This window comes from Dermacentor variabilis, unplaced genomic scaffold, assembly GCF_050947875.1.
Source record: "Dermacentor variabilis isolate Ectoservices unplaced genomic scaffold, ASM5094787v1 scaffold_12, whole genome shotgun sequence".
In the NCBI taxonomy this organism is placed as follows: domain Eukaryota; kingdom Metazoa; phylum Arthropoda; class Arachnida; order Ixodida; family Ixodidae; genus Dermacentor; species Dermacentor variabilis.
This window is the reverse complement of record NW_027460280.1, coordinates 41403065-41428230: the sequence shown is the minus strand read 5'-3', so window position 1 is coordinate 41428230 and position 25166 is coordinate 41403065. Positions and strand designations below refer to the sequence as shown.

The window sequence follows — 25166 nt, the reverse complement described above, 5'->3', positions numbered from 1 at the left end:
ATGCAAAATGCAATGATAAGAGAGAAAAGGAGGCCAATGAATATCTCAGTATTGATGGGCAAGAATTGGGGTTTCCAAGGGGTGTGATTTTATTGCGATAGCAATTGTATATAGACGCTCCAGGAGCATTTCAATATAAAGTCCAAGGGCGATAACATCGTAGCCACACAATATGTGCAAGAGAAAGCATGCAAGGGTGAGCCGACGATGATAGCTCAATCTCGCGTGTGCAAGGGAGGAAAGTGGGGAGGAATCGCGCCATCTTCTGTTGTGTGCAAGGCACAGGAGGGAGGAGGCATTCTACTCCAGCAGCGGCTGGATATCCCGATGCCGTGCAGGCCTTATCTTGCAAACAATCCATAAGGCGATCTGCGATGGAGACAGAGTGTGCCCAGAGCCGATAGCTTCGTGTGTACAGTGCTCTCGCTGCTTAGTTCGTGTTGAAGCTAGAGGCAGCACAAAGGTCAATTCGCTAGCTGCTGCTTCCGTGCTTTCTCACTCCAGCGTTTTGACAGCGAGTGCGCGGTCATCGAGTGAGATGTGTTCATGTTTGCTTGTGTGCACCTGACACCATGCTTGTTAATTTAGTTAGTAAGTGAATGTTTAGAAGTTTATAGGTCTGATAAAACTATTATATCCTTACTTCATATAGCTGTCTACTAATTTGCTATCGCAAGCGATGCTTCGTCTGTCGGGAGGAACCGACTTTTTTTTGTTAGCTACGACCATACAAAACAACAGACAATGAAGCCAGAGAAAGCATAGGAAGATGGCCACCGCAGTAGCTCAATTAGTAAAATACAGCACATGTAATCTGGAAGATTGTCCACATTCAGTTCCTTTATTATTTCTATATTTCAATTAGACATAACAATTAACTTCCGCTATGCTTTCTCTGGCTTCATTGTTACTTCGTAAGGTTGTCACCATTGATGAGCAATGTGAACGACACTGGGCACGAATTATTCTTTCACCCTGCCTATTGGACCCTTCAATAACTGGAATAATTGCAGTGAAGCATCATAGATACCCAATGAACATGTAATTTCATATCCTAGATAAATTTGCATACATGTAGAGAAGTTCAATCACCAATGTTTCACCACAGCACCTTGCAGAATAAGTCATATTCTGTCTACGATGTTCAGCTGTTTAAAGCTGTACAGATGTCCTAGAATTCGTGTGACCCAAATGCAGTAATGTTATAATGTCTGGGGTCTTACTTGCCAAAACCATGATCCGATTATGAGGCATGCTGTAGTGAGGTCGCTGGATTAATTTTGACCACCTGGGGTTCTTTAGCGTGCACCCAGTGCACGGTATACAGCCATTACTGCATTTCACCCCCATCGAAATGTGGCCGCTGCGGCCAGGATTCTATGCCACGACCTCGCGCTTAGCAGGGCAACGCCAAAGCCACTAAGCACAGAGGGTGAAAGCATAGTAGGAAGAGAGGCAGACGAGAGGGAAGAATTGGGAGGTTAGCCAGTGTAGAGTGGCTGGCTGCCCTCTGCTGTGGTGAGAAGTTCCAACGTAAACGGGGGCTAGCAGAAACACCACAGTAAAGGGCACTTTATTGATTTTTACTGCCGTGGGTTGTTATTGTGCATTTAATGCTCTGTACACAAGAATTTTTGGATCCCACCCCCTGCGTCCACACAACTCAAGCAAGTGCCATTTGCTCAAAATATAAATGCAGAACTGCACTTTTAGAGCTAGTAGTTGTTGCTATTTAGCAAAGCTGCACAGCAGAAACGATTGCTCTTTCCAAGTACTGTTAGTTTATCTATGAAAATATATCTAACAGCCATCTTGTTTTATGCATTGTTACAGGCATGAAATCTAGTGGGTATTTCAGAGGTTTGCAGGAAAGTGCAGGTAATATTTTGAGTGAAAATGTGTGCGAGAAATTCAGAATACTGGTTCAGGTGTTCGTGAAAACACTCTAGTGGCTGAGAAGGCTTATTTACCACATTTGCAGGGCCATTTAATGATTATTTCTGTAATACAACAGGGCTGCTGACACAACATTTGCAGACTATGCTGGTAGGCTATTTCTGCAGCATAACGGCACTCTTAAGAGCAAACTATGGTGTTCGGAGAGCAAACATTTGAGCTCAAGGTGCATGACAAATTAAGCATGGCCAGTGATTTCAAATAGCTGTAACCATATGCACAGCAACACCTTATTTGATCAGCAGAGAGATTGGCATGCAAACAGGCTATCAAAATTGAGCATGCATGCTGGAAAACCACTGTCCAACAGTAACACCAAAGAGCAGTGCAAGGAAGATAACATGTCACATTTAACATGCACCCATGTTTATGTAGCTGCTGGAAAAAGGTGCAATAAGAAATTCAAAGGCAACATTTCCTCATTTGACTAAATGAATGCCAGGCTGAATCGCATAAATTGCCGTTTCACACTATGTTGTAAGACAACTATAGGCATTCAATGTAATTTTTTAATCTATTCCCACTGGCCTGCACAACTCCTGCTATATAATATCGTCGAGTTGGGGAAGTGGTGATTTTACATATTTATCTAGTCTTCATGTCACAACCTAAATTCTTATAAAAAAGCAAGATATATATAAAAAAAGAGCCCTAAGATGCACCATAAGGCCCAGAGAGTTCTGCTTCTCCTGACCTCTTAGGACTATGTTTTCCAACTATATAATGAATTGAAAATGTTATTGTGCTTTACAACCCTTCTTGGCAAAAAAAAAAAAAAAAAAAAGACATTGCTTTATCAAGACCATATTACTGCTTAAACTTTAATCAGCAGACAGAACTGAGTCGTTCATGGTAATAAAGAATCCTTCACACATTCAAGAGAGCTTTGCAAGATGTTCGCATCAGTGCTGCTGCCCCTATGCCGGCATCACGAGTGGCAAGCACAGGGTAGCCAGTAGAAACAACCCACTTGGGGCATGAATTGCAAGTGTACACTGATCATTAAAATTCATCGAAAAAGAAAAGAAAGAAAAAGCTATACAGCTCTCATTGACACTGTCGGGGTACAAAAACTAACGTGCCCAAAGAATACAAGATGTTTTATTACTGCGAAGCTGTTTACCTCTAGCCCCCGAATGCATTCCAAATATAACCACATAACTTCAGCGTTGCAAGAGAAACACTACACTCACACACACGCATGCACACACACAAGATGTTTCAGCTACTTTTATGCTTGAATGCATAAAACAGCAGTTTCTTAAAAAAGTAACCGGAACACTAAAACATTTTGTCAAACACTTTGAAAATTAATTTCTCAGAACTGGTGCTGTCCAGAGAATTCATTCCAAGTAGATATGCCGTATGAACTCAGCGGCTATAATTCGTAGATTGAAATATGTGGCGTAAAGTAATTAATTTAAAAATTAGCATAATTATGTTATACTCAACTGAACATTTTGATTTCTTGTGAAAGTAATGGCTGCCTCATCGAGTAATTTAGATCAAGGGTTAGAATTGTGCTATCTGCCATAGGCAATCTTTAAAAAATTTGGTGCAGCCAAAAAAAAAAAACCCTTATATACGCAAGAAAGTGCACGTAGTGTAACAAGTTGGCCTCCATGCGCTTTATTTGTTTTAAATCCTGTTTGACGAATAATGAGGGGGAAAGTGTTGCGACGGTGGTTGCAGCAGATGCATGGGAGGTGTGGTGACCGCGGCGGCGCTTGTGTCGGCGTAGTGTGCTGCCGTATGAAAAAAAAATTTGTGATTTCATAATATATGCAGCCTAAACAGCTTTGCTGGTAATCTGTCTCCATATGAATGTTGTAGTGTGTGGCCCCACGAATTTTTTTCGATAGCTATTATATGGACACTCCAGGCAAACTTTTGCCATAGTCGCCATGAGGTTCCATATATATTTAGGTATATATATGCTATATGCCATGCCTTGCATTATGACATCCGGTATATGTGTGTTATATTGCCACACCATTCTATCACTGAAGTTGCTCACACCAGGTCTTACATTCCAACAAAATTATTTCTCAGAATTTTCAGAATGGCAGCCAACAAATAGATGTCTTGAAACAAAACACCAACAGCACATGTCTTTTTATGTTATTTTCTCAAATGTAAATAATTAAAGTGCAAAATAATAACAGAGCTCAAACCTGAAAATCATGTAACTTTATAGGCACGGCTGTGCACTACCTCTGGGATCAGCCCAGGAATGAGGTTTGAAATGTACCCTATATGGAAAAGTGGTGGTAAAGTCACTAAGAAAGACATTGGCTTTAATTAATAAACATAAATGAAATTGTCTTATGGCAGGATTCCAACAGAGGACCCCTTCCACAACAGCTCATTTTTACTTAGTCGGCTTACGTTTACTTCAATTCATACTGCCACTAGAGCTACAAGTCTTGCATTTCGTGTAATATTCTAACATGTTGGTATCACATTCACTGCTTCGCCCTCATGGTCAAACTGTGATGTTTTCCCCCAAAGTTCCCATGTACAATTCAAAATTAGTTTACACCAAACACACTCACACAAGGGAAAAAAACAACCAAGAAAACAAATTTAGGGGAGGAGATTATGAAATGAAAACAAAAAAACAAACTTCCCCGTACCTAACACTTCATCAAGAGGTTTGACTTCATCTCTTCTCAGAAAGACCAATTTTTCGTTAGTTACAGGGCCCCTCGGTTCCCTTTCTTGTCATTCATTGCATAGCAAGGGTCTAGACTCTGGCAGGTTTGTTGCCTTCATGTTGCATACAAGGGCTTATTTGTCAGCTGCCTGCTGCTACTGAAGTTCACATACACATGACACCATCTATCAAAAGGATGTTCCACATCGACTGCCATGGCCATGATTGGCTCTGTTTAACACTCCCCAGGTTAGATCTTGTATACATACATAAATAACCAAGAATGTGGACGTGGGAAGATCCCTGCTGTAGCTCAATTGGTAGAACAATGTATACGTAACGTGGCAATTGTGGGATCGGCTCCCGCAGGCGGGAAGTTTATTATTTCTACACTTCAATTAAAACAACAAGTGATTTCCGCTATGCTTTCCTTGGCATCGTATGGTTGTGACAAACAAGAAATCGAGCCCCTCTGTCCCCCTTCTTCTCGTTCATTGTATATATGACACACATTCTAATTTCCAGCACCAAGTTATAACTGAATTCAATACCCATGGTGAACAGCAAACAATGTGGGGGAGCATCCAACCATATAGAATACCTTGGTGCGCCACACTATAGAACAATGAAAACTAGTGTCGACCAATGCAGATAATTTCACTGTACTTCAACCTTTACTCCGTGGTGTATCATATGTGATACACTTGCAACAAATTCTTCCAATTACCTGTAATCTGCGTCATCTCCAGCAATGAAATTTAAAGTTATTTTATCACAAAATATGTATGCTGGCAGCTCGTCATAAAGAGCACAAGAACATTGTGAAAAACAAAAACAAAAGAGGTTATTTTCATAATTTTTACAATTGAAAGTAGCACAGAAAAAATAACAGGGTGTTTGCTTGCTCATTATTAGTCTACTGCAATGTTTCAAATCAGAAAGACATTCTGGTGTTTCTGCAAGGCAAGCATTAATTGCTGTATCATAAATGAGACAGCATGGAGTTATGGCTTATCTTGTGATCGAGAGCGGAGATTTCCTTTGTTGCAAGAAAACAAGTCTGGTGACGAAATAGAACGTTTTTACAAGCTATACTGTTGATTAGCACCATTATTGCAATTAATATGTCAATGAAAATTCCAGCAGTATTTACAATTGACATAGTGCCGGGCCAGTCGTGTTCCAAGAGCTAAAGACAAGAGCAGCAACAAAGAACTCTTAGAGGAGTGGGAAGAAGGTATTATTTTTGCTTGCGTCAAGCTCCTAAAGCCTATGCAAGACAAAAATACACATAAAAGGAAGTGTACTAAGGTATACAGCTTAGATAATCAAGTTATAATTTAGTCAATCAAAGATGACGTCGTCAAGCTAAAGTTTTTCAATGGTTTCAACGTTTTTTGGAAGTTTTTTCCCCAATTAAGACGTCTTTCTGTATAGTTGTAAAATATATCTGTAACTGGCGTGGTGTATCATATGTAATACGTGACAATTCTAGCTCAATATCACAACCATGCATTTCTGAAGAAAACTGATGCAGGTTTTGGCATTTATGGCATAAAAAAGGCCTTGCGAGCTTTTTTTTCACAAGAAAACAAAAATTCATGCATTAAGGGGCTAAAATTGTAAGGTATGCCATCAAAGCTTCCTAGGCAAGGCCTGGACGTCCCAATGTTGGAGATCTGAGCCCAGGTCATCAATCTGCAGGACACTCAATAAAAGTTTTTACCAGCCAATCTGTCGTCTGATCCAAAAGGTCAACTCGCGCTGAAACCTACTATACAATATGTCACAAAGGTTCCAGGATTGAAATAATAAAAAAATAATTCAATTTACCAACTAATAGGTTTAGTATATCAATGTAGTTCCCGCTGCTATTTATGCATAGCTGTGTGTTATTCTTTCTGGATGTCATGAAAGCATGCAGAGAGACCTTCATTTGGGACTGTGTTTTCTAACAATTCCATTCTTTTTACTCTTCGACATTGGCTCAGACATGGTTCACCCAACACGACACTTATTGCAGAGATCAATCGGTGAGAGTAATGCATTAAACTAATGCACAAGTATAAAAAACGAAATGGAACATTAACATTACTGGCCCTGAGATGCTGCTTAGCATTACAAGGTCCAGGGTAGTTGGTGACCTTAAAAATAATAGCACCAATATATGACGTGCATTCATAATGGTCGTATTATCAGCATCAAATTTGGAGCAGGCATGCCTGATAGGTGTCAAAATGAGAACACATCTCCCTGGTTGTAGCAAAATATAAATATTGCATTCTAAATTGTACTGCAGGACACTACTAGAGCATCAAAACAAAATGGTATTCTGTGGTTTATACAATACAATTTTATATTCTGCTAAAACTAGAGAGCCGTGCACTAATTTTCATGCGTTGTGTTTGCATGCTTGAAATTTATGGTACTGACAGTATAAACTTTATAAGCGCCCTTCATATACACAAATTCATACACTTGGCGCTGATGAAGCAGCAATAAAATCAGTTTGTAGTAGCGCTCTGTTGTCCATCTTTTATGTGGTGTCCCTTCTGCGCACGTCTATTTTTGCAGTCTTCCTGACACTTTCCTTTCAGAAGCATTTTAATTTGCAGGACAGAAAAATCATACGGCACCAGGTTTGGTGAATATGGGGGACCTGACAGAGCAGCAATTCAGCATTTGCATATATATATCTGGACTGATACAGCAGTATGGAGTCTCGCGATAACAGGTAATAACCACTGTTCAGATGCCAAAAATGCCACAGCAAAATTGCTCGATGCGAACATTTTAGCAAGTAAATGTAAATTTTAGTTTATTCTTTATCTTTAGACACATACATAGCACACCAAGCCACTAGCATGAAGAAATGTGATCAACACTGTTTTTAGTGGCACTTTTGTTTTTTGTGCAGCACTTCTGGTTCAGCTGCTGAGACAACCAGGGATGAAATTCAAAATAAATCGAAAAAAAATAGAAAAGAAACTAAATAGTACAGTACAAAATTCGTGGGTTTCATTGATATGTCAGAGCATAAGTTTAGTTACAAGTTGAGTTACTGAAGTGTCTGGAATAATTAGAATTAATTAGAAAAAACTGATTACCGCATACCAAAGTATAGAATCAAAGGCTTTAGAGACCTGCTACATGAGCATGGCTCTGTCGAAATTCCTGGAAACCCGGAACTAGAAAGCAGAAGTAACGAAGTCATTAATGACGTCACACACAAGAAGATGCCATGATACTTAACCAGATAATTAGTGGAAAACTGTCATCTGGTATAGACTGAACATCTGCCTAGTAGATCGAATGTGATGTCACTCCCTCCTCTCTCGCTTCTCTCGTGGTGCTCACCTGCTCACGCCCTTGCTCGCAACAGCTGCACGTGCGTGCTCGTTACATGCTCTGACATCAGCACCGGAGAGGGCACGTAAGGTGTGCTTCATGCACCACTCGCTAGGGGGCAACACCCCACCAGGTGGCACATGCTGCACTTCATCCTCGCCCACATAATGTTTGCTCGCTTAAACTAAAGAACAACACCAAGGTGCTGGTGCCACTAAGAGACACCCAAGTCAAAGATTAGGGTTGCCTACCATTTTTCTTTTCGAAGGTTGTCACTTTTTTTTCAGGCTGGTTAATGAACTTTTCATTTGGCATTTAAGCAGTTCATTTGAGGGTCTTACTAAATGTTCGCAACTTAGCAACTTTGTTACTGTGTTTAGTTTTTCAGTCACCCTAATGAAAAATTTGTTTTTTTGAGTCCTAGCTACATATTTTATTTACATTTTGTTGGCCAGTTACTATTCCTAACAGCACTGTAAGAGGAATTGCTTCGCTGATCATTAAAGAAATTATGTATATGCAGCTAAATCACAATATTTTGGTGAGCCGTTGGCAAGCCCACACTGCGATGGCGGAAGAAGCCTTCTTTGCTCTTAACTTGACACTGTTTTCACACTCGGTCTAAAACTTGCCATCACATGGAAGAAGAACCATATAGGAAACATAACTGTGCTTTTCCAGCTACAAGTTTGGTGACATAACACATTCTAGTACAGAGTGGGAGTCTTTGCACGTCTCCATTCAACAGCATACTGATGCTGGATCAGTACAGTAAAAAAGATAACCAGCACTATAGAAAATTTTGGGACTCTTTACCTTATTTGCAAGAGTGGTTACATTAAGTGGAACAGGATACACCAAGTTCCCCCCTGTGCCTATTGCAGCAACACCACACGTAAAAAAGCATGCCGCCACAAGAAAGCAGAAGATATCATTGGAGCCCCACTGCAGTCCCCGCCTAAGACGCCGCTGTTTCCAGCCGCAAACAACTTTAACAGTGGAAGACACTAAGCACGTCTGTGCTTATTCCTTTGCGAGTATGCAGCATCATTTTCTGCTGATCATCTCGCCGAGCTCTCGCAAGAGCAATTAATAGAAAGAACGCAGCAGGCCTATGCATGCACCTTACGAAATGCATGCAGATTGTCATTGTAATGAAGATGTTTCCATATACTTCATGCTGATTTGATGGCCAGCACTGGTGATCTGAAGCACAGCCTGACCATCGTCAAGGCTACAGATATTGCAACAAAGTTGTTTGGTGAAGCGGTGCACCTCAGCAAAACAGAATTGTGATTACCCTGAAAAAGAGGATGTTACTACTGCAGTAATCATCAAGGCACTGGAAAACCTGATCACCCTCATGGAACTTGGCACAAAGCCTCTATATACTGTTATTTCCTGTATCTGGGATTATTTTACCTTTTCACATTGACTATTCACTCGCCACCACCTAGATAAAAAAAACAATAAGGCACTTAGGAACAACGAAAACTAAATCATTTAAAAAAGGCTAAATTCCAAGAAAGTCATTATCACTTAACGACTTTTTTGCAACAAAATGGGACACTTTTGGGCTGCATCCTGGCAACTTTTTTTTTTAACATGCTGCAGCCCATTAGGGCTATAGCAGGAGTGGTTGTATAAAAATGACAGCAGTGTGCACAGACAGGAACATATTCCAACACTGGTCATACAGGTACATCAACTTCATCTCTGGTGGAAAAGAATAACATAACTGTGGCATCAATTCTGGTCCTTTACACCAGTTCAAAAGTAATTACCCATCTTGTTAGTTCAAGGGGTGATATATACATTAAGTTTCTGCTTCAATCCTTGCATAAAATTTGGTGACAGACCTCTAAATTTCAGCTTTTCTGATATGTGCACAGAAACATGGACTTCTTACTGCAACTGCCTCCTCAAAGGTTGCACATATGCAATGACGTACCTACTTTGGGACTGCTACACTAGCTGCATCTGTGCCTTCATGCAGCCTTTGCTGTCATTCAAGTTACAGCTTCTCAATAAAACTTTGTCACCATATGTTTGCTGCATCACATTTAGTGTTAACAGCAGGAGCATTTTCTAGTCTCAATTTCCTGCTTGTAATTTTATCCCATAATTTCCCTTGTGTTGCTTACAACTAAGTGCACCTACAAACAGTGGTGAGCTCTGCAACCTAGCAAGTTCACAGAGAAATAATTTTAAAGTCATGTCTGTTCAGAAAAAGTTACTGAATTACAGCCCTTTCTTGTGCATGCATGAATATCACAGCAGAGCAATAAAAACTCAGTTCTCGAACTCTCAGAGAGGGTTGTATATAGGGGTCATCTTCAAATGTACCAGATGTCTTAGCAACCATACCAATGAGAGCAGCATTCCGGGCAAGTTGGTATTCCATTACTTAAATGATATTGCGCGACACTAAAAAACGACACGGACGTGAGGTGTGTCGTCTTCTCTCACGTCCGTGTCGGTTTTTAGTGTCGCGCAATATCATTTAAGTAACCATATCAAACCTTTTTTTTTTTTTTTTAATTTTCAATTTTCATGGATATTTAGTGCTTCGATGAGAAACAGTAACCTCCGTAACTGTTCCATGAAAACCTTTTGGTGCCTTGGGCATTATTCCAAATTTCAGCGAACCATGAGTAGACCTAGCAGAGATAGCTAGTGCATTGAAAATACAGTAGAACCTCGTTGATACGTTCCCGTTACATATGTTTTCCTGGCGACAACGTTTGCAATCAAGAACACAAAATATGACCTAGCTATTAGAGTTATGTCCATGTGTTCCCAGAAAACACAATTTTGGCACCAAAGTTCAGTACGTCACCAAACTGCGATCATATGATATGTTTTGCAGCTGAGATTACATGTAAACAAGAAAATGCGCAAGGCGTGTGCGATCAAGAACAGTATATAGCTGCGTGCCGCGGCAGTTTCACCGCTATACTCGTTTGCACCCGCGTCATGTGAAAATGTTGACGCACAGTTTCGCCGCCAAACCTATTACGATAAGTATCTTCACCTATATTTTACAGCGTGTCGTGTGTATTGCCATTGATATCTTACTGCAAGCTTTTAGTAGGTGATAATCCAAACACGCCGCCGTTCCCTGCTGCAGGCGGCGCAATGTAGGCATCACGTTTCGCTTTGGCGGCATCCGGCATCGCCCAGCAGCTCGAATTCCTTTCGGTTTGCCGTCACCCTCTTAAAGCACCACGCAATAGGAAAACAACAAAACAAGTCTAGTGCCGCCGGATTACGGCCAGCTCGACACGCGTCCGCCGGCGTCTCGTGCCGCAACAATCCGCGCGACGGTTCACATGACGTATATGTCAACAATTATTGAGTCCGTCAAATTTTTTTTAGTTACGTTGGATCATACGTTTTCCCGGTTAGTACATTTTCTCGTCGTTTTTTCCAAAACGTATGAACGAGGTTCTACTGTATGCATATAAAATTAAGGTTGACACGAAAGACTGCAACACAGAAACATATATGTGGGACAAGCACGAACCTGAACTAATACTGTGCAATTGAGCAATGAGGATGCGATTGTCCAATTTTTTTTCTACCACTCTTAAAAACTGTTATTGTAGAATATTTAGAATCAAGTGTTAATAAAGAGCAATAAAAATGTGCTATCCTTCAAATCTTTACTAGTACTGCCTCAGCGTGTAAGTTATGCCCACTGGCAGATCCAGTGGGGGTGCCTTGCCCCCCCCCCCCCCCCCCGAGAATGCCAGCACTTTAGCGCTCACAGTACTAAGCACGGATCACTTTTTCATTTTGTTCCACAGTCAAAAACAACTTGAAATGACGAAGAAAAATATTGATAAGCTTTACATTAACGGGCACAAATTTCATAACACTGCAACCTTTCTTTTAGAAATGTTCGTGGAACACCCATTATCAACATAATGCTCCAATTTCAAACAGCATTTTCTAAATCAACATAACCATCCATGAATTCTTCCAAATACAATAAGCAGGATGTCTACCAAGTTAACATTTCCAAATTCCCTGAGCTTTCCAGGTTTTCCTGAGTGCCTTTGCAAGGTTCCCTGGGTGACGCAGAATTATGTTTTATGTCAAGACTGGCTGAAAACATGTCTCCCGATGTTGTCTCTCTAGTAAGCATGTGAAAAAAATTTAAAAGAAAAACGACCTAATTCAGTTTCAATACTAAGGAGTAGTGTTTACTTTATTCAAAAAGAGAATAGAATGGAGGTGTTAGTAAAACGCACAGCAAATAAAATGTCTTCGAACAAAATTGCAAATCAAGTCGGACATTCTCAAATACGAATAAAAAGGAGATGCATATAGAAGAAAATATTTTCGAATATGAGCTATGTCTATCAACTGAGAGCAAGTTCAGGGGTATGAGGCCGGAACTTTGCCACAATTGATTTTCTCTCTCAATAGCTCGGAAGTCAACCTCAGCTGTCCTGACATACTCTCAGCCCGCACACAACACTTCACTGTTGTGTTTCACTGCTTTAAATAGTTTCTTTTGGTTTGGACGAGTGACACCTGCATCTCGACATCAGCCAACACTGTTTTTTGAGCTCAAGCTCCTTCAAAACGGCGACAGCGCGCTTCCTTTCCCGTTCATTCCTCACTGTGTAGGTCCTTTCCGTTCTCGTTTTCCTTCCACCGCTCGGTCGCACCACGGACCATTTGAAGCATCTTCTTGGTCGGTTGTACAGTCAACGTCTGATTTTTCAAACTGCCTAGGGGCCGCGAAAACATCCCAAAAAATCGGACGGTTGGAAAAAAACGAATGCATTTTACTGCCCTCAAGGGCTCAAACCACCACAGGCACATTCGAAAAAGGTCTAAAGGCCTGTCGGTACACGTATTAAGCATATCGATGCTCGTACTGTGACAGGAGATACCGGCAATAGCCCCTTCCCACGCTTATGCTTCACCGCAATACTTTTGCATATTTTCACCAAGTAACATTTCTGTACAGAGGCGAAGCTGACTTTCGGGAACCGGCATTATGCAACGCACCGTGCTTTCAGAGTTTCGAAGCCAATCGCGAGGACCACAAAGGCGGAATCAGTGCCATTGCTGACAGCGGTGAATTCTTTCAATGAAAAATACGGCACCCAACGGCAAGAAATATAAATAGCGAACGTCGAAACAGCTAGGCCTAGCGATGTCACAGTGGTGGCTACGGCTGCCAGCGGATCTGTGTGCGAGAGTGCCGGTTCAAGGCGGCGAGGTAATCAAAACGGTAGCGGTGGTGGCTTTGATCAAGGCCGTTTCAGACCTGCGGTTGGACGGCAGAAGACTAGGTGGGGCGATGAAATTAGGAAATTCGCGGGCGCTAGTTGGAATCGGTTTGAGGGAGAGGCCTTCGTCCTGCAGTGGACATAAAATGGGCTGCTGATGAATGTGGACCTGCGGTCACGGGAAAAAGTCCGGAAAATGGGACAAGGGTTCTTGCGTCCGAAATTTGACGTTCTGATACATTGACTCTATGGGGTACGTGATAGTGCCGCGAAGCCGTCCGAATAATCGGGCATCCGGAAAGTCTGTCTTTGTACACTGGCAACTCTTCCAGCCGGCGACAGGGCGTCAAAGACTATTCGTTACGATTCCTGCCCATTACTCAAGCCAGCATTATCGCGCCTTCCACTCCCCTTCAATAAAATTACAGCTAATTTTCCCTGATAAAAGCACAAATTCCCCGAGTTTTCCCCAAATTTTCCACACTACTCAAGATTCCTGAGAATTCCCAGTTTGTAGACACCCTTGATAAGATAAAAATTATATTATGGCGATTTTCTTAAAGGCACAGGGGACCTAGAAGGGATGGTGGAGAGCTCGGGATTGCAGTAGACTGCCTGGGTTTTCTTGGCATGCACCCAAGGCATGGTGCATGAGCATTTTTATTGCGTTTTGTCCCTATCGAAATGCAAATGCTGTGATCGGGAATCCAACCCACAACCTCATGCTCGGCGCAACATTACAAAGAACCCACTATGCTGCTATCAAGGCAACATAGTGGGTAAAATAATCATATATGCTTGACATACAACTAGTACATTTGAGATGGAATACCCTATACACTATTGGTCATTTTGTTTGAAAGCCTAATGCAAACAGGTAAGCTGTATTAAAAATTTTGTTGGTACAAGATTTGACACCAGAAACAAATATTAGCGTGAACACACACCACAACTCTGTATGGAAAAAAATTTTCGCTGCATCATTTGGATGATGCACACTGTACTTACATTGCTGTGCAGTATGTCAGGGAAGTATGCTTCCAAGAGGAAGAAGTGTTGCACCTATATAAAACTTGGCTTTACAAAGCTGATCGTATATAGCGGATATTCACATCAGCATTAAAGTCCCACATGGAGAGTTATCATTGAATGAATCCAAATCAGGCGGTCTCTTTCACGGCACGTGGAACTGTGCTTCACTCCAATATGGATCTTTAGCCTAAATTGATCTGACCCTGAAAATTAAAACCATGTGCAGCAGCTTGCTAGTCCTCTTGTCTGCAGAAATACCATGATCCCATTTCACTTTTACTTCCAACAGAAGCATAAAAAGCTGATTTTCTATCGTTTATTACCCTTCCTCAAAATAGTATCATAAGCAGAGAGTTTATTCCTGGCCATACTTAAGCATAACTTTTCTTCCCTCAGCCACTGTTCACACAAATGTACCCTCTCTCTCACTAAAAAGGAACATTTTGCTTATGAATGTGCACTTGATTTTCATATTTATACACCTTCAAAAGCATTAAAGAAGAACACCTTTAAAGGTGCAGAAAAATTTATTTCATATGGATGCCGGGAGCAGCCATTTTATGCAGTGTATCATACATGATCATGAATGCCCAAGAAAAATCTTCAACAGGGCTTGGGTGCAGCCATGCCATTTGAGCCACACCATTTAAGGCAAAGCTGTATTGTAAGGCAAGCCACGAGATGTTCCATGCAAACTAACCAAAACAATTCCTTCATGGCAATGCTGAACATGCGAGCGGCAACTGTTTGGAATGTGCCTAGTAAGGCCTGCCACATCAAAAAAAGTGATCAAGCATTTAGCAGTTCAAGGCAAGGTTGCCAAAAGTGGCACTCAAAATGCAGTACTGGCATACAGTTTCTAGGCCAGCACAAACAGACCTCAACAAGTCATCTTTGCCCATAGTATTCCCTGCCTCAATGTGAGGTGGTGCTTCCCAGGATACCAAGGATAATAAATAAAAACCAAACCTATGGCTCAAAGGACTGAACAGCCAGCATAAAAAAACAAAACAAAAAAATAACAGGGAGGGCAGGCACAAGAAGTCTTATTACACGAGTGGCCACAGTTCAGAAAGTTTTGCGATGAAGGGCCCGCATGCCTTCCTCTTCGTACTCTCTCTTGGATACCCACATGCGCTTGAATGTGTCGAGAGAAGCGAGAATGGAGCCACCAATCCAGGTAGAGTACAGCCGTTCTTGTGGGGCTGATATCTGCGAGAGATTATGCATCAGAAACCAACACGCTCATCACAGCCAAATAAGACTCACCCTGATTTTGATTCCCTTAGGTGATATCTTCTTCACCTCACCAAGCAGCCGATCACCAAAGCCTACAGCAAGACAAACAAATATGAGCAGTCAGTTTTTCAGCACACATGCTGATATTTTCCCAAGGGTAATCGGCCCCCTACCTTTGAAAAGTGTAGACCCTCCAGAGAGAACAATGTTTTGGTATAGAACCCTACGCAGATCCATGTCACACTTGTGTATTGCGAAGACGAGCACCTGATGCAGGCCCTCAAACTCCTCGCCAATAAGGTCTGGTCGGAAGAGCACCTCAGGTGCCCGGAAACGTGCTGGTCCAATTTCAAGAGTAGTTCCATCGGGCAATGTGTAATGAGCCTTCTCCGTATCCATCGTCTCTTCTCGTTGGGGGTTATTGGCCAAATAGCAAGCTTTTTCCTTCACCGTCTTGACAATCTCAAACTCTGCTGTCGTGTGGAAGTTGGTACCTTCCTTCCTCAGCAAGTGGCGTAGATAAGCAGTCACATCCCTGCCAGCAATGTCCACTCGCAGAATGCTGTGGGGGATGGCAAAACCCTCATATATGGGCACTGCATGGGTGACGCCATCACCCGAGTCAAGCACCACACCTGTTGTCCGACCTGTGGCATACCTGATGGAAAACCAGCAGACAGTAAGCACCAACGCATCTGTCTTTTCACTCAGCAATAACTTACAGGCTCAGGACGGCTTGCATAGACACAAATAATGCTGGAACATTGAATGTCTCAAAAAATATCTCTGCGGAGCGTTCCCGGTTTCTCAGCGGGTTTATGGGAGCCTCAGTGAGGAGGACGGGGTGCTGCAACAAAGCACTGGTAAACTTGTGAAATTTCAGTGATGATATCACACATACCTCTTCAGAGAATGTCTGTAGCTGCTCTTTGGAATAGATGTACTGCCATATCCTCTCCATATCATTCCAGTCTATGACAATGCCATGCTCCATCGGATAGCGAATGCTCAGGAGACCTCTGTGCTCCTACAGGAAACAAACCTCAGAATGTTAAATGTGCTGCAAGAGGTTTGGCATCGCTCATCAAATATCCCTTACCAGACAATCCAATGAAAACACAATTGCAACTAATGTTTGTAAAGATGTAAATCATATTGATGTTTATTTTTTCTTCATAAATTTTTTGTGATTTTGCTGTTTTCTTTTTTTATTGCAGAGTAAAGTAACCTTTTATGATTATGATATTACATTGCAATCTGTAATAACATTTAGGTATATTTTAAGACTCTTCTACACAGCATTTTGTCTCGATGTAATCCACAGCAAGGTCCTTTATCTGTGTACTACCCGCATTTTGTTTCATCATTCATTCCTATATGCCTCTATTGCAACTTTAGTAAAACACATCATTTGTTACTCTCCTGAAATCTGATGAACGCATTATTGCCTAACGCACCTTAAACACAATGCTGCATATGCCATGCAACAGCTGCCCGGGCATACGTCAAGCCGTTTCATTACAACCTTTAGCCTACACAGTAGAGGTGTGCTAATAGTAGTTTTTGAGACCAAAGCGAATACTAATTGAACAGTGCCGGAGGCAAATAGAATACTGAATATTTTTCAAATAGTTTACGAATATGTACAGCCGTCTTATCACTATTATGAAACGATATTCGCATCCTGGTATTCACAACATTACAATGTTTGTCACTACACTGCACATTACAAAGTATGCTTTATTAAAAGTACAAAGGGAGCATTAGGAACAACTAAGCAGTTTGTTCAGAAACTCTGGGCTTTTCAGAGAATACATGGTCAAACCATATCACATGAAGTTTAGAAAGGCATCCTTATTGGCCAATTAATATCTGTGAATACCTTCACGACCAAATCAGAAATGCGCATCATCTGTGCCAGTGGTAAAGTGGAAAGTTCATTTTGTCTAGCTTGACTACTGAAGGCATGAAGTATATTGCAGTGAAACATTCAAATTTATTCATAATTATTGATCCTAATTAATCATAAGTGCTCATAATTTAAGGACACAGGTGCTACATCTATAAATAGTGCCAAATGATACCCACTGCCATATGCTGCATCTACACAACATTTTATTGTAATTGTGTTTGGGCGGAAATGTCTAGCTGTCTGAGCGACACAGCGAGTTCTACTGTGTTATGTCCACTGTGCATAGGATAAAAGTTATTGCATTTTTGCTTCAATTTCATGTTTGATCATGTACATTCAATGAAAAGTATTAGAAAAATATTAGAAATGTTCACATTTTTGAATAGCGACTATTTGATTCGAGGAGCCCAAATCCAATTGGACAATATTCAATTTGTTATTCAATAAGTTCGAATCTTCACACACTCCTACTACACAGCCACCATGACCATTTCTGGTAAAATTAAGGCCATTAAGTAATGCAAGAAGAATTTAACAACATGCAAGTAGAAATTCTTTAAAGTGAATCAATTTTCACAAAAATCTTTTTCATTATGTTCTTTAAACCTTTTCATACTGCAGGAATTGACAAAGATTACGCCAAATTTCCCAGAAACTTTTTATAAATGCGATGTACAGGCAACCTTGTTTCCAATGCAAGTGTTCAAGCAACCCTTAAGGAAACTACTACACACAATGCTACTAACACTAGAGTTACTGTATTCATTTATTTATTTATCTATCTATACTGTCGATTCCATCAGGGATCATAACAGGAAAGGCATGTACCTAATTATCTTACAATATAACAATAATAATTAGCACAATATTTAGATTACACACGATACATAGGCAATAGAAAGGCAGGCAATGTGGTAGGCAGAAATAATCAAGTAATACATCACGAAAAACAAGAGGTAATAAAAAAAAGTAGAGAATTGGCAAAGGTGAACAAAATGGTAGGCTTTAATTAAAATATAAAACATGGCAGTAAACTTAAGAATAAAAAGAGGTGATGATATAGGCTGACAACTAGCAATGATGGTAGGCAGTGATAAAATAATATAAGGCAGTAGGCTTAAGAATAAACAACAGGAAAAGAGTTAATTAGCATAAATAAACAATGGTACCCAGTAATGAGAAAGTAATACAAGGTATTAAAGTTAGGTTTCCACAAGTAATAATCTGTAAGATACGTTTCAGATGTCGGTAAATAAATTGGGATTATGTATACAATATAATGAAATAAAATTAAACAGCACAGAAATAAATGGTAACACAGGTAGGTCATAATGTGAAGCCTGTAATTCGTTTTTGACGTATTTTCAAATTTAGATAAAGTTGCGCTGTTTGTAATAGTAGGGTCCAGCTTGTTCCACTCGCGTGTCATCAAAGAAAAAAAATTCTTATGACTTTCCATGTGAACTGGGTGTTCGTTTAACCATAGTGAGTGTTTATGCCGTGTGTGTCATGTTAGTATTAGAGATAAGTATTTGGAACTGTATTTTTAATTCGTTATGAATAAGTGGGTACATCACTTTTAATCATGCAAGCTTAGCTTGGTTTTGTATATGTTCCCTACAAGAGCAGAGTTGCGCTAAGGTCTGCCATTCAGGTTTTGACAGGTTTTGACAAGAAGCCACATGTCACGTTTGCAAGAGCCAAGCTCGTCATGACAAGAACGACCGTGGTCGATCTGCACTACCCTCGTTGTCTACACGCTTTTCTTTTTTGTCTAGGACAATCTAGGATCACTTTCTCACAAATTTGCACACGTGGGCTGTGATAGTGACATTTTTACTGAACGAATATAAACATCTGGTTGCATGAGCTGAGACGTCACCTGGCACAGCATTTTCAGTTTCCCATAGCCTGGTGGCACCATCTGTCGAAATACACGCCAACCAGCCACCCCAAACAAGTTCAAAATACAAAGAAAAAAAAAAGGAGATTTATCATGAGAGTTCTCCATTATGTATATATAAAATTGGCAGAGACACTTAAGACTGCTTACATGTGGGAATGCGAAAGCATTATTGCCCCTTTGGTGAAATGTTTTTTCCCACATGTTCCTTGTCCGTGCAAGCTCTCACCTGTGTTCCAACTACGCCTCAGTAAGGCTAAATCAAAACGCGCTAAGCATCTTGCTTGCCCGTGAGGAGTTCATAAACATGACGTGCGCAATAACGCATGCACTAGACACACCGTTAGTCAACCACTACTGTAGAGTTATCGTGGAATCAGGGAAGCATGCTCGCCTCACCCTGGAGGTGTGGGTTTAATTCCCACCCAGACTGAAATTTGCTATCAAAGCCATTAATCTACTTTGTTCACACGAACCTCCCTGAGAAACAGGACGTCAATGCAAAGCATTTTTGACGTTTTTACTGTTTGCGGCGTCGGCCATTTTCGGTACCATCTTTCAGTCACGCCAACGGATTTTCGCATAATGGGGCACATAATCCTTTTGCATTAAAAGGAGAAACGAGATAAGACTAATTTCGGATGCAGCTGTCTGGACATTGATAATCGAAGAAAGCACCAAACTGTGGTGACGCAGTGGCACTAGCATCACCAAATTTGTTTATCAGTGCCTTAGTGGTGGCTTCACCATGTTGTATGGCTGCTTGTATGGTTGCCTTTGGAACCACTTGCTTGAAGAATGGTGGCGCAAGCGGCAAATGGAAAACAGAGATGCAACTTTGCCAGAGTTGCATACCGTAACTTTAACACTGACGAGTGGCATCATCTGGAGCTGAAAACTGCAACCAGGAACGATCCAACAGATATATACATCATCAGTTTACAGTGCAAGGTATATTACCTCACAATGACTATCCGTGCTCGTGAGCAGTACACAAAGGGTTAAGCACAACTGCAGCTACGAGCTGCTGTGCGCAGTCTGACTCACATAAGCTTGCATTTGTAGTGGCTTTGGACCATAAGGGCCCCTGCCTACAACAGCACGAAAACACCTTTGGGCATTGCGCATCAGGGAGGTAGCACATGAAAACCAGAATTGCTAATGGAAACATGCTGCGTGCATTTTAAGATACTTCCGGTTGAACCTATGCTGCAATATTGATGAATATGTAATGAAGTGTGCCAGAGAAAAGGGTTGGAACTTAGACGTATGGGTGTTTTTGATGCCAATATGTGCTCATATTCAATGTGTTTTGATTCGAATTAATTTGGCAACACAATACTTTTGCACAATCATGGACCTTTGTTAAGTTATGTCTGGCAGGCTGGGCCCAGCTTCTATCAGCAGGATTGCTTATCTTATGCAGTATTCAACACCAGCTACATGTTACTCAAGCTGTAATGAGCTCTTCTATTTAAGAAAAAAAAAGTTTCTGCCCTTTCAGAATTAAGATATGGCACTGCATTTGGACAGCATTACAAACACAGTTCAAGCTCATATGACAACATACAAGGAAAAATTGACCTTTTCAACAGCTCTGTAAGCTGGCTGCTCAGTCACCAGAAGGTTGGGTCTACAGACTACACGCTATTTCAAGCTTTCAGGTGAAAACATGCTACTGCTTTCTATGCATATCGTTTTCTCTCTTTCTTTAACCTTCTCTGTATGCTAGCCTAGAAGTTGGGCAATGTCCAAGCTCAGCAGTGGACACTTCCTGGCTTTGTGGTTGCAACTAATAACCCCTTTTAAAGAACACTCGCCAAAAGTGATCTTCAAGGATGTCAGCTAAGAGCTGATACAGGGAAGTGGCTTATGAAGGCCAGATGACATTGCCCTTCACTTTCAATTACAAATGCAAAGGTTGGTCTGAAGAGTTTACTTTCCCTACAGAACTTTCCACAGCAGCCAATTTACAGAACTGAACTAAGTTTATTCCTCAGGTACAGGCGGCGACAAAATTTTGTGGGATGTGTAAACACATGCCAAAGTGCATCATTGCAATTTCTGATGATGCAAACACCTGCTTTTAGGACATGTCATTGCAGATCCTTTCGCGCTTATGTGACTGCAAATATGCAGTACAAGGCTCTTGCTTTATCGGACAGTGCAATAATCCAGTTTGGCATGTGCGCACAGATCCAGCAAAATTTTGTTCCTACCTATACACGCCTCTCTGAACCAACTAGCAAGCTTTCCGGAAGAGCATACATGGAAAAATTAACCTGTGAGACTTCTGGACATTTAATGCCCTCAGGCCTTGAGATTATTTCAAATAATTAAATGTGATGGCACATCTGCATGAGCAGTGATGCATATGTGTACAGGTGTAGCCGCTCCTAGCGGAAACACGAGAGCCTGTGGCAGCGCTCTGCGGAGTGCCATTACTGACACCTCATGAAGTGTTGCTGCACAGGTGCAATCAAAGTGATAGGCGAAGTGGGCTGTGCATTTTGCTACAGTTCCTCCCTCCACCGCTCCCGCTAGCACTGCTTCGACGTTTGCATTGCCATGTCGTCAAGGGCAATAAAGTTTTGCGACTAAAGCAGGATTCACATGACAGGATGGATTGCCAATCCAGCCAAAGCATGAGCAGGACGTAGCTCAGTGCCACTGAATCCCATGACACTCAAAAACACCGCAGATGAGGTGCTACTGGCGTCAGTTGCTGCAACTCAACAACGCCAGGGTAGTCTGCAGACTAAATTGGCAATCCATTCAGTCATGTAAATCAAGCCTAAAAGCCATGTCGTAAACGTGGCTGCATTCTTCTTGATGCAAAGGACATAAAAAGCACAGCTACATCTGTATTGCCAATAATGAAGAGATAGAGCACACAAACCCTTCACAAGTCAGTGGGTTTATGGCAAATATATGAAAGACACACTGGCGTGATTAGAATGATGCCAACTTTTGATATGGTCCTGGTCTCCATGACCCTTTATAAAGAACTGCAGTGTTTTTATGCCACTTCACTTCTTTGTAGCAAGTCGCTGCAGGATGGCTGAAGTGCCAGAGGATGAATGCTGCGCAACAATTGCAGAGGGTGATGAGACCAAGTGTTAGACACCAGTTGCTGTGGTTCGCCTGGAACAAACAAGCTGGGTGTGTTGCTTCTGGAATGCCTCACTGTTACCTGCCACACTGGATTGTAGATCAAATGTTGAGAGCAATGCAACCCAGCACAAATTGCATCATGGGCTCAAACAACACAAGCTGAATGCTTCGTTCTACAGGGGCAGTATTCTTGAGTGATCACTCTCAGTGATATTGGAGATTTCGCAAGACTCGGCATTGGACGCATTGAAGTATAAGGCTGATGGTGCACTTGGTACTCTGAAGATAGCGAACTTGGCACAGCGCCAAAAACAGTGTTGGCCTAAACGTGCATGTTTCTGGTGCCGAGTCACGCAAAATTTTTCTAATGTAAAAATATCCATGAAAGTGATCACTTAAGAATACCGCCCCAGCTGCTTGCCCCAAAGCATTTCACACAGCCAAATAGCTGCTGGAATTGTCACCCAAGTGGATTTGCTATGGTGCCAGCCAAAGTCCTAGGAAAGTGATAATTTACATTTATTTTAGAATAAATTCAAAGCACGAAGTTTTGAAAATGGCATTCTTTTTTATAAAGCAATAAAAGTTTAAAATTATCCTTAGCAAATGAAAACTGCCGTGAAAGTATTATTCACATTCCAAATTCTGTGCACCTGCAAGCAGTACGATAAATCAGCCTGCATAAATTTGACTTTTGCATCAGTTGCATGAATACCCAGAGCTGCTAGTGCACATGATCTATACAGACGGCAATGCATGCGTGCCAAAGGTAGTGAAGGGGAGGAAGCATAGCAGATGATGTGCTGGGTGCTCCACCATCGCTTTGATTGTACATGTGTCACAAGAGTTCACGAGATCGCAGCGGTGGTGCTCTGCGCAGTACTGCTACGGGCTCCCATGTTTCCACTAGCAGTGGCCACGCCTGTACATATTTGCCTATCTGTGAACTTAAAGTTTTGTAAAATTTATGCGGACAGGACACGGAGCAGGGGGTTGCATGCATTTTTTTAAAGCTTGCACTGAGCACACACATCTTGAGGGACACTATTAAATAAACACTTCATTAATAATGGTTTACCTTTAGACACAACACACACGCAGCATCAATCTTGAAACAGCAAAGACTGAAAGCAATACACTTTTGTTAGGTCAGTTACTTTTTCAGTAACTCTGCTGTTGCTGATTTTACCTTCTTCAGTAATTCGCCTGTATAAACTTGCTTGACTCGAGCAGCCCTCTGGAGTCTTTCCACCATCAGAAGGCTTCCAACGGAAGGTTCGGTGACCGATGAAGGAAACGTTATGGTAGACAGAATTTATTTTTTGTAAACATAATGCAACAATTGTAAAATAAGCACAAATTCGTAAACTTCGCAGAAAATTAGAGTTGGCAGGCACGCATATAACATGTGCCATACTTGCATCCAGACAGACAGAAGCACGCATACACCGGGTGCTGTTGGCATGGCAAGCTTAAACTTCACTTGACCTCCTTGGCTGTGCATAATATGAGCACAAACGAAGTCACGGGACATAAGGGCTTTGAATGCATACCTCTGCTTTCGGCCCTACAAATATGTCTCCTTCCAAGGCACCTGCCATGACCCTCTTGTGCTTTGGTCGTCCAATGCTGCAATAAAAGTCTCCTACTGTATAAATGCTGAGAAGGCAGGGCGAAAAATATCGATATAAGATCAACGAGTGTATCTACATACAAGTTTGGGAAGTGGCATTTCGGTACTTGGTCGCCAGCAAAACCTGCCTTTATGACGCCGGAACCCTAAGTGTACAAAATCATTTCGTGGACTGTAAGACAGACGCATCCGCATGTCAACAATGCAAGAATAAACGAATAAGAAACGCGCTCTCAGTTGCACTGTTATGAACTACTGAGCAATGGTTGACACTCCACGATATACTCGTACAAAAGATGCTTACGATCGCGCCTATAAATCTAAGGTTGCAAATACAACAGCATTGCGTTGAGTGTACTCTGTACCACCATGCTCTGCACTATGCGATGACAAGAGTACTTTGCAGAAACAAAATAGAGAATGAATTACAACGCCCACGCGTCGAGCAGGCAAGTACGCGAAACCATTAGCTTGTCTGCCAAAGAAAAGTTTCCAACTAGAGTGCGAGATGCGATTTTTGAGCTAAAAAGCAACACATGTCGCATACCAGGTGTGGAAGGGTAAGCTTAGCAATAAGTGACATAAGAAAAGAAGAAACACACAACAGTAAGCAGCGACACTGGCCACTGGAACGTGTTCCGCCCAGCCCATCTGTCAGTAGGTGCCTTTATCATCAGACAAGCATAACGACAAAGATGCGTTTTCGCCTGTTTGGGCTCGCGCGGGTAATTTTACCAAATCTGATTGCTTCCGCAAACTTATGCGCTCTGTCTGCACGATTTTCGGAGTGACTCATTGACTTAGAACATGGCGGACGGTTTACATTAACAACTTAAGTTTAAAAGGTTCGGTGCGAGGCTCTATGCGAGACACACAAAGAACGGGTACTTACATTGTCTATAACTACTGGTTGATTGACTATCACGTCATATGTTTCCATAATCTATCACAGACGTTATCGGTTATGCCAGGTATTGAAAGCGGCTTCACAAACGTCCTACCCACTGTGCACGACACCGTCGCGCCGTGTTCCGCGCCGCGCGTAGTAGGCGTTTACTTCGCACTCATCAAACTCATCCTAGGTCTTCACTGTTATTTTTTTAATGAAATTTATTTGTTTTATT

The 25166-nt window shown here is 41.6% G+C and overlaps 1 protein-coding gene across 2 annotated transcripts; it reads right to left on the bottom strand.

Moving 5' to 3' along the window:
- Window positions 1-14749: 14749 nt before the first annotated feature.
- Window positions 14750-25090, bottom strand: Arp1 (Actin-related protein 1). Of its 2 annotated transcripts, XM_075676661.1 has the most exons (8): window positions 24935-25090; window positions 24124-24188; window positions 23963-24038; window positions 16382-16507; window positions 16203-16327; window positions 15654-16138; window positions 15511-15572; window positions 14750-15453 (listed from the first exon to the last, which is right to left on the bottom strand). In XM_075676661.1, the coding sequence occupies exons 1-8, from the start codon at window positions 24980-24982 to the stop codon at window positions 15310-15312; spliced, it is 1131 nt and encodes a 376-aa protein (XP_075532776.1). In that variant the 5' UTR covers window positions 24983-25090; the 3' UTR covers window positions 14750-15309. The 2 variants fall into 2 exon arrangements, with proteins under 2 accessions (XP_075532776.1, XP_075532777.1); XM_075676662.1 differs by lacking the exons at window positions 24124-24188; window positions 24935-25090 and adding an exon at window positions 23599-23671 and having other exon boundaries at window positions 23963-24023.
- Between the last annotated feature and the right edge of the window lie 76 nt (window positions 25091-25166).

Bases quoted from the DNA above. Each gene is read 5' to 3' on its own strand.
- Arp1 (XM_075676661.1), bottom strand. From the start codon at position 24,982: ATGGAAACATATGACGTGATAGTCAATCAACCAGTAGTTATAGACAAT. The intron at 16,139-16,202 runs GTAAGTTATTGC...GTTTTCCATCAG, and splicing joins ATGCAAGCCGTCCTGAGCCT to GTATGCCACAGGTCGGACAA. The intron at 15,573-15,653 runs GTAGGGGGCCGA...GTCTTGCTGTAG, and splicing joins AGGGTCTACACTTTTCAAAG to GCTTTGGTGATCGGCTGCTT.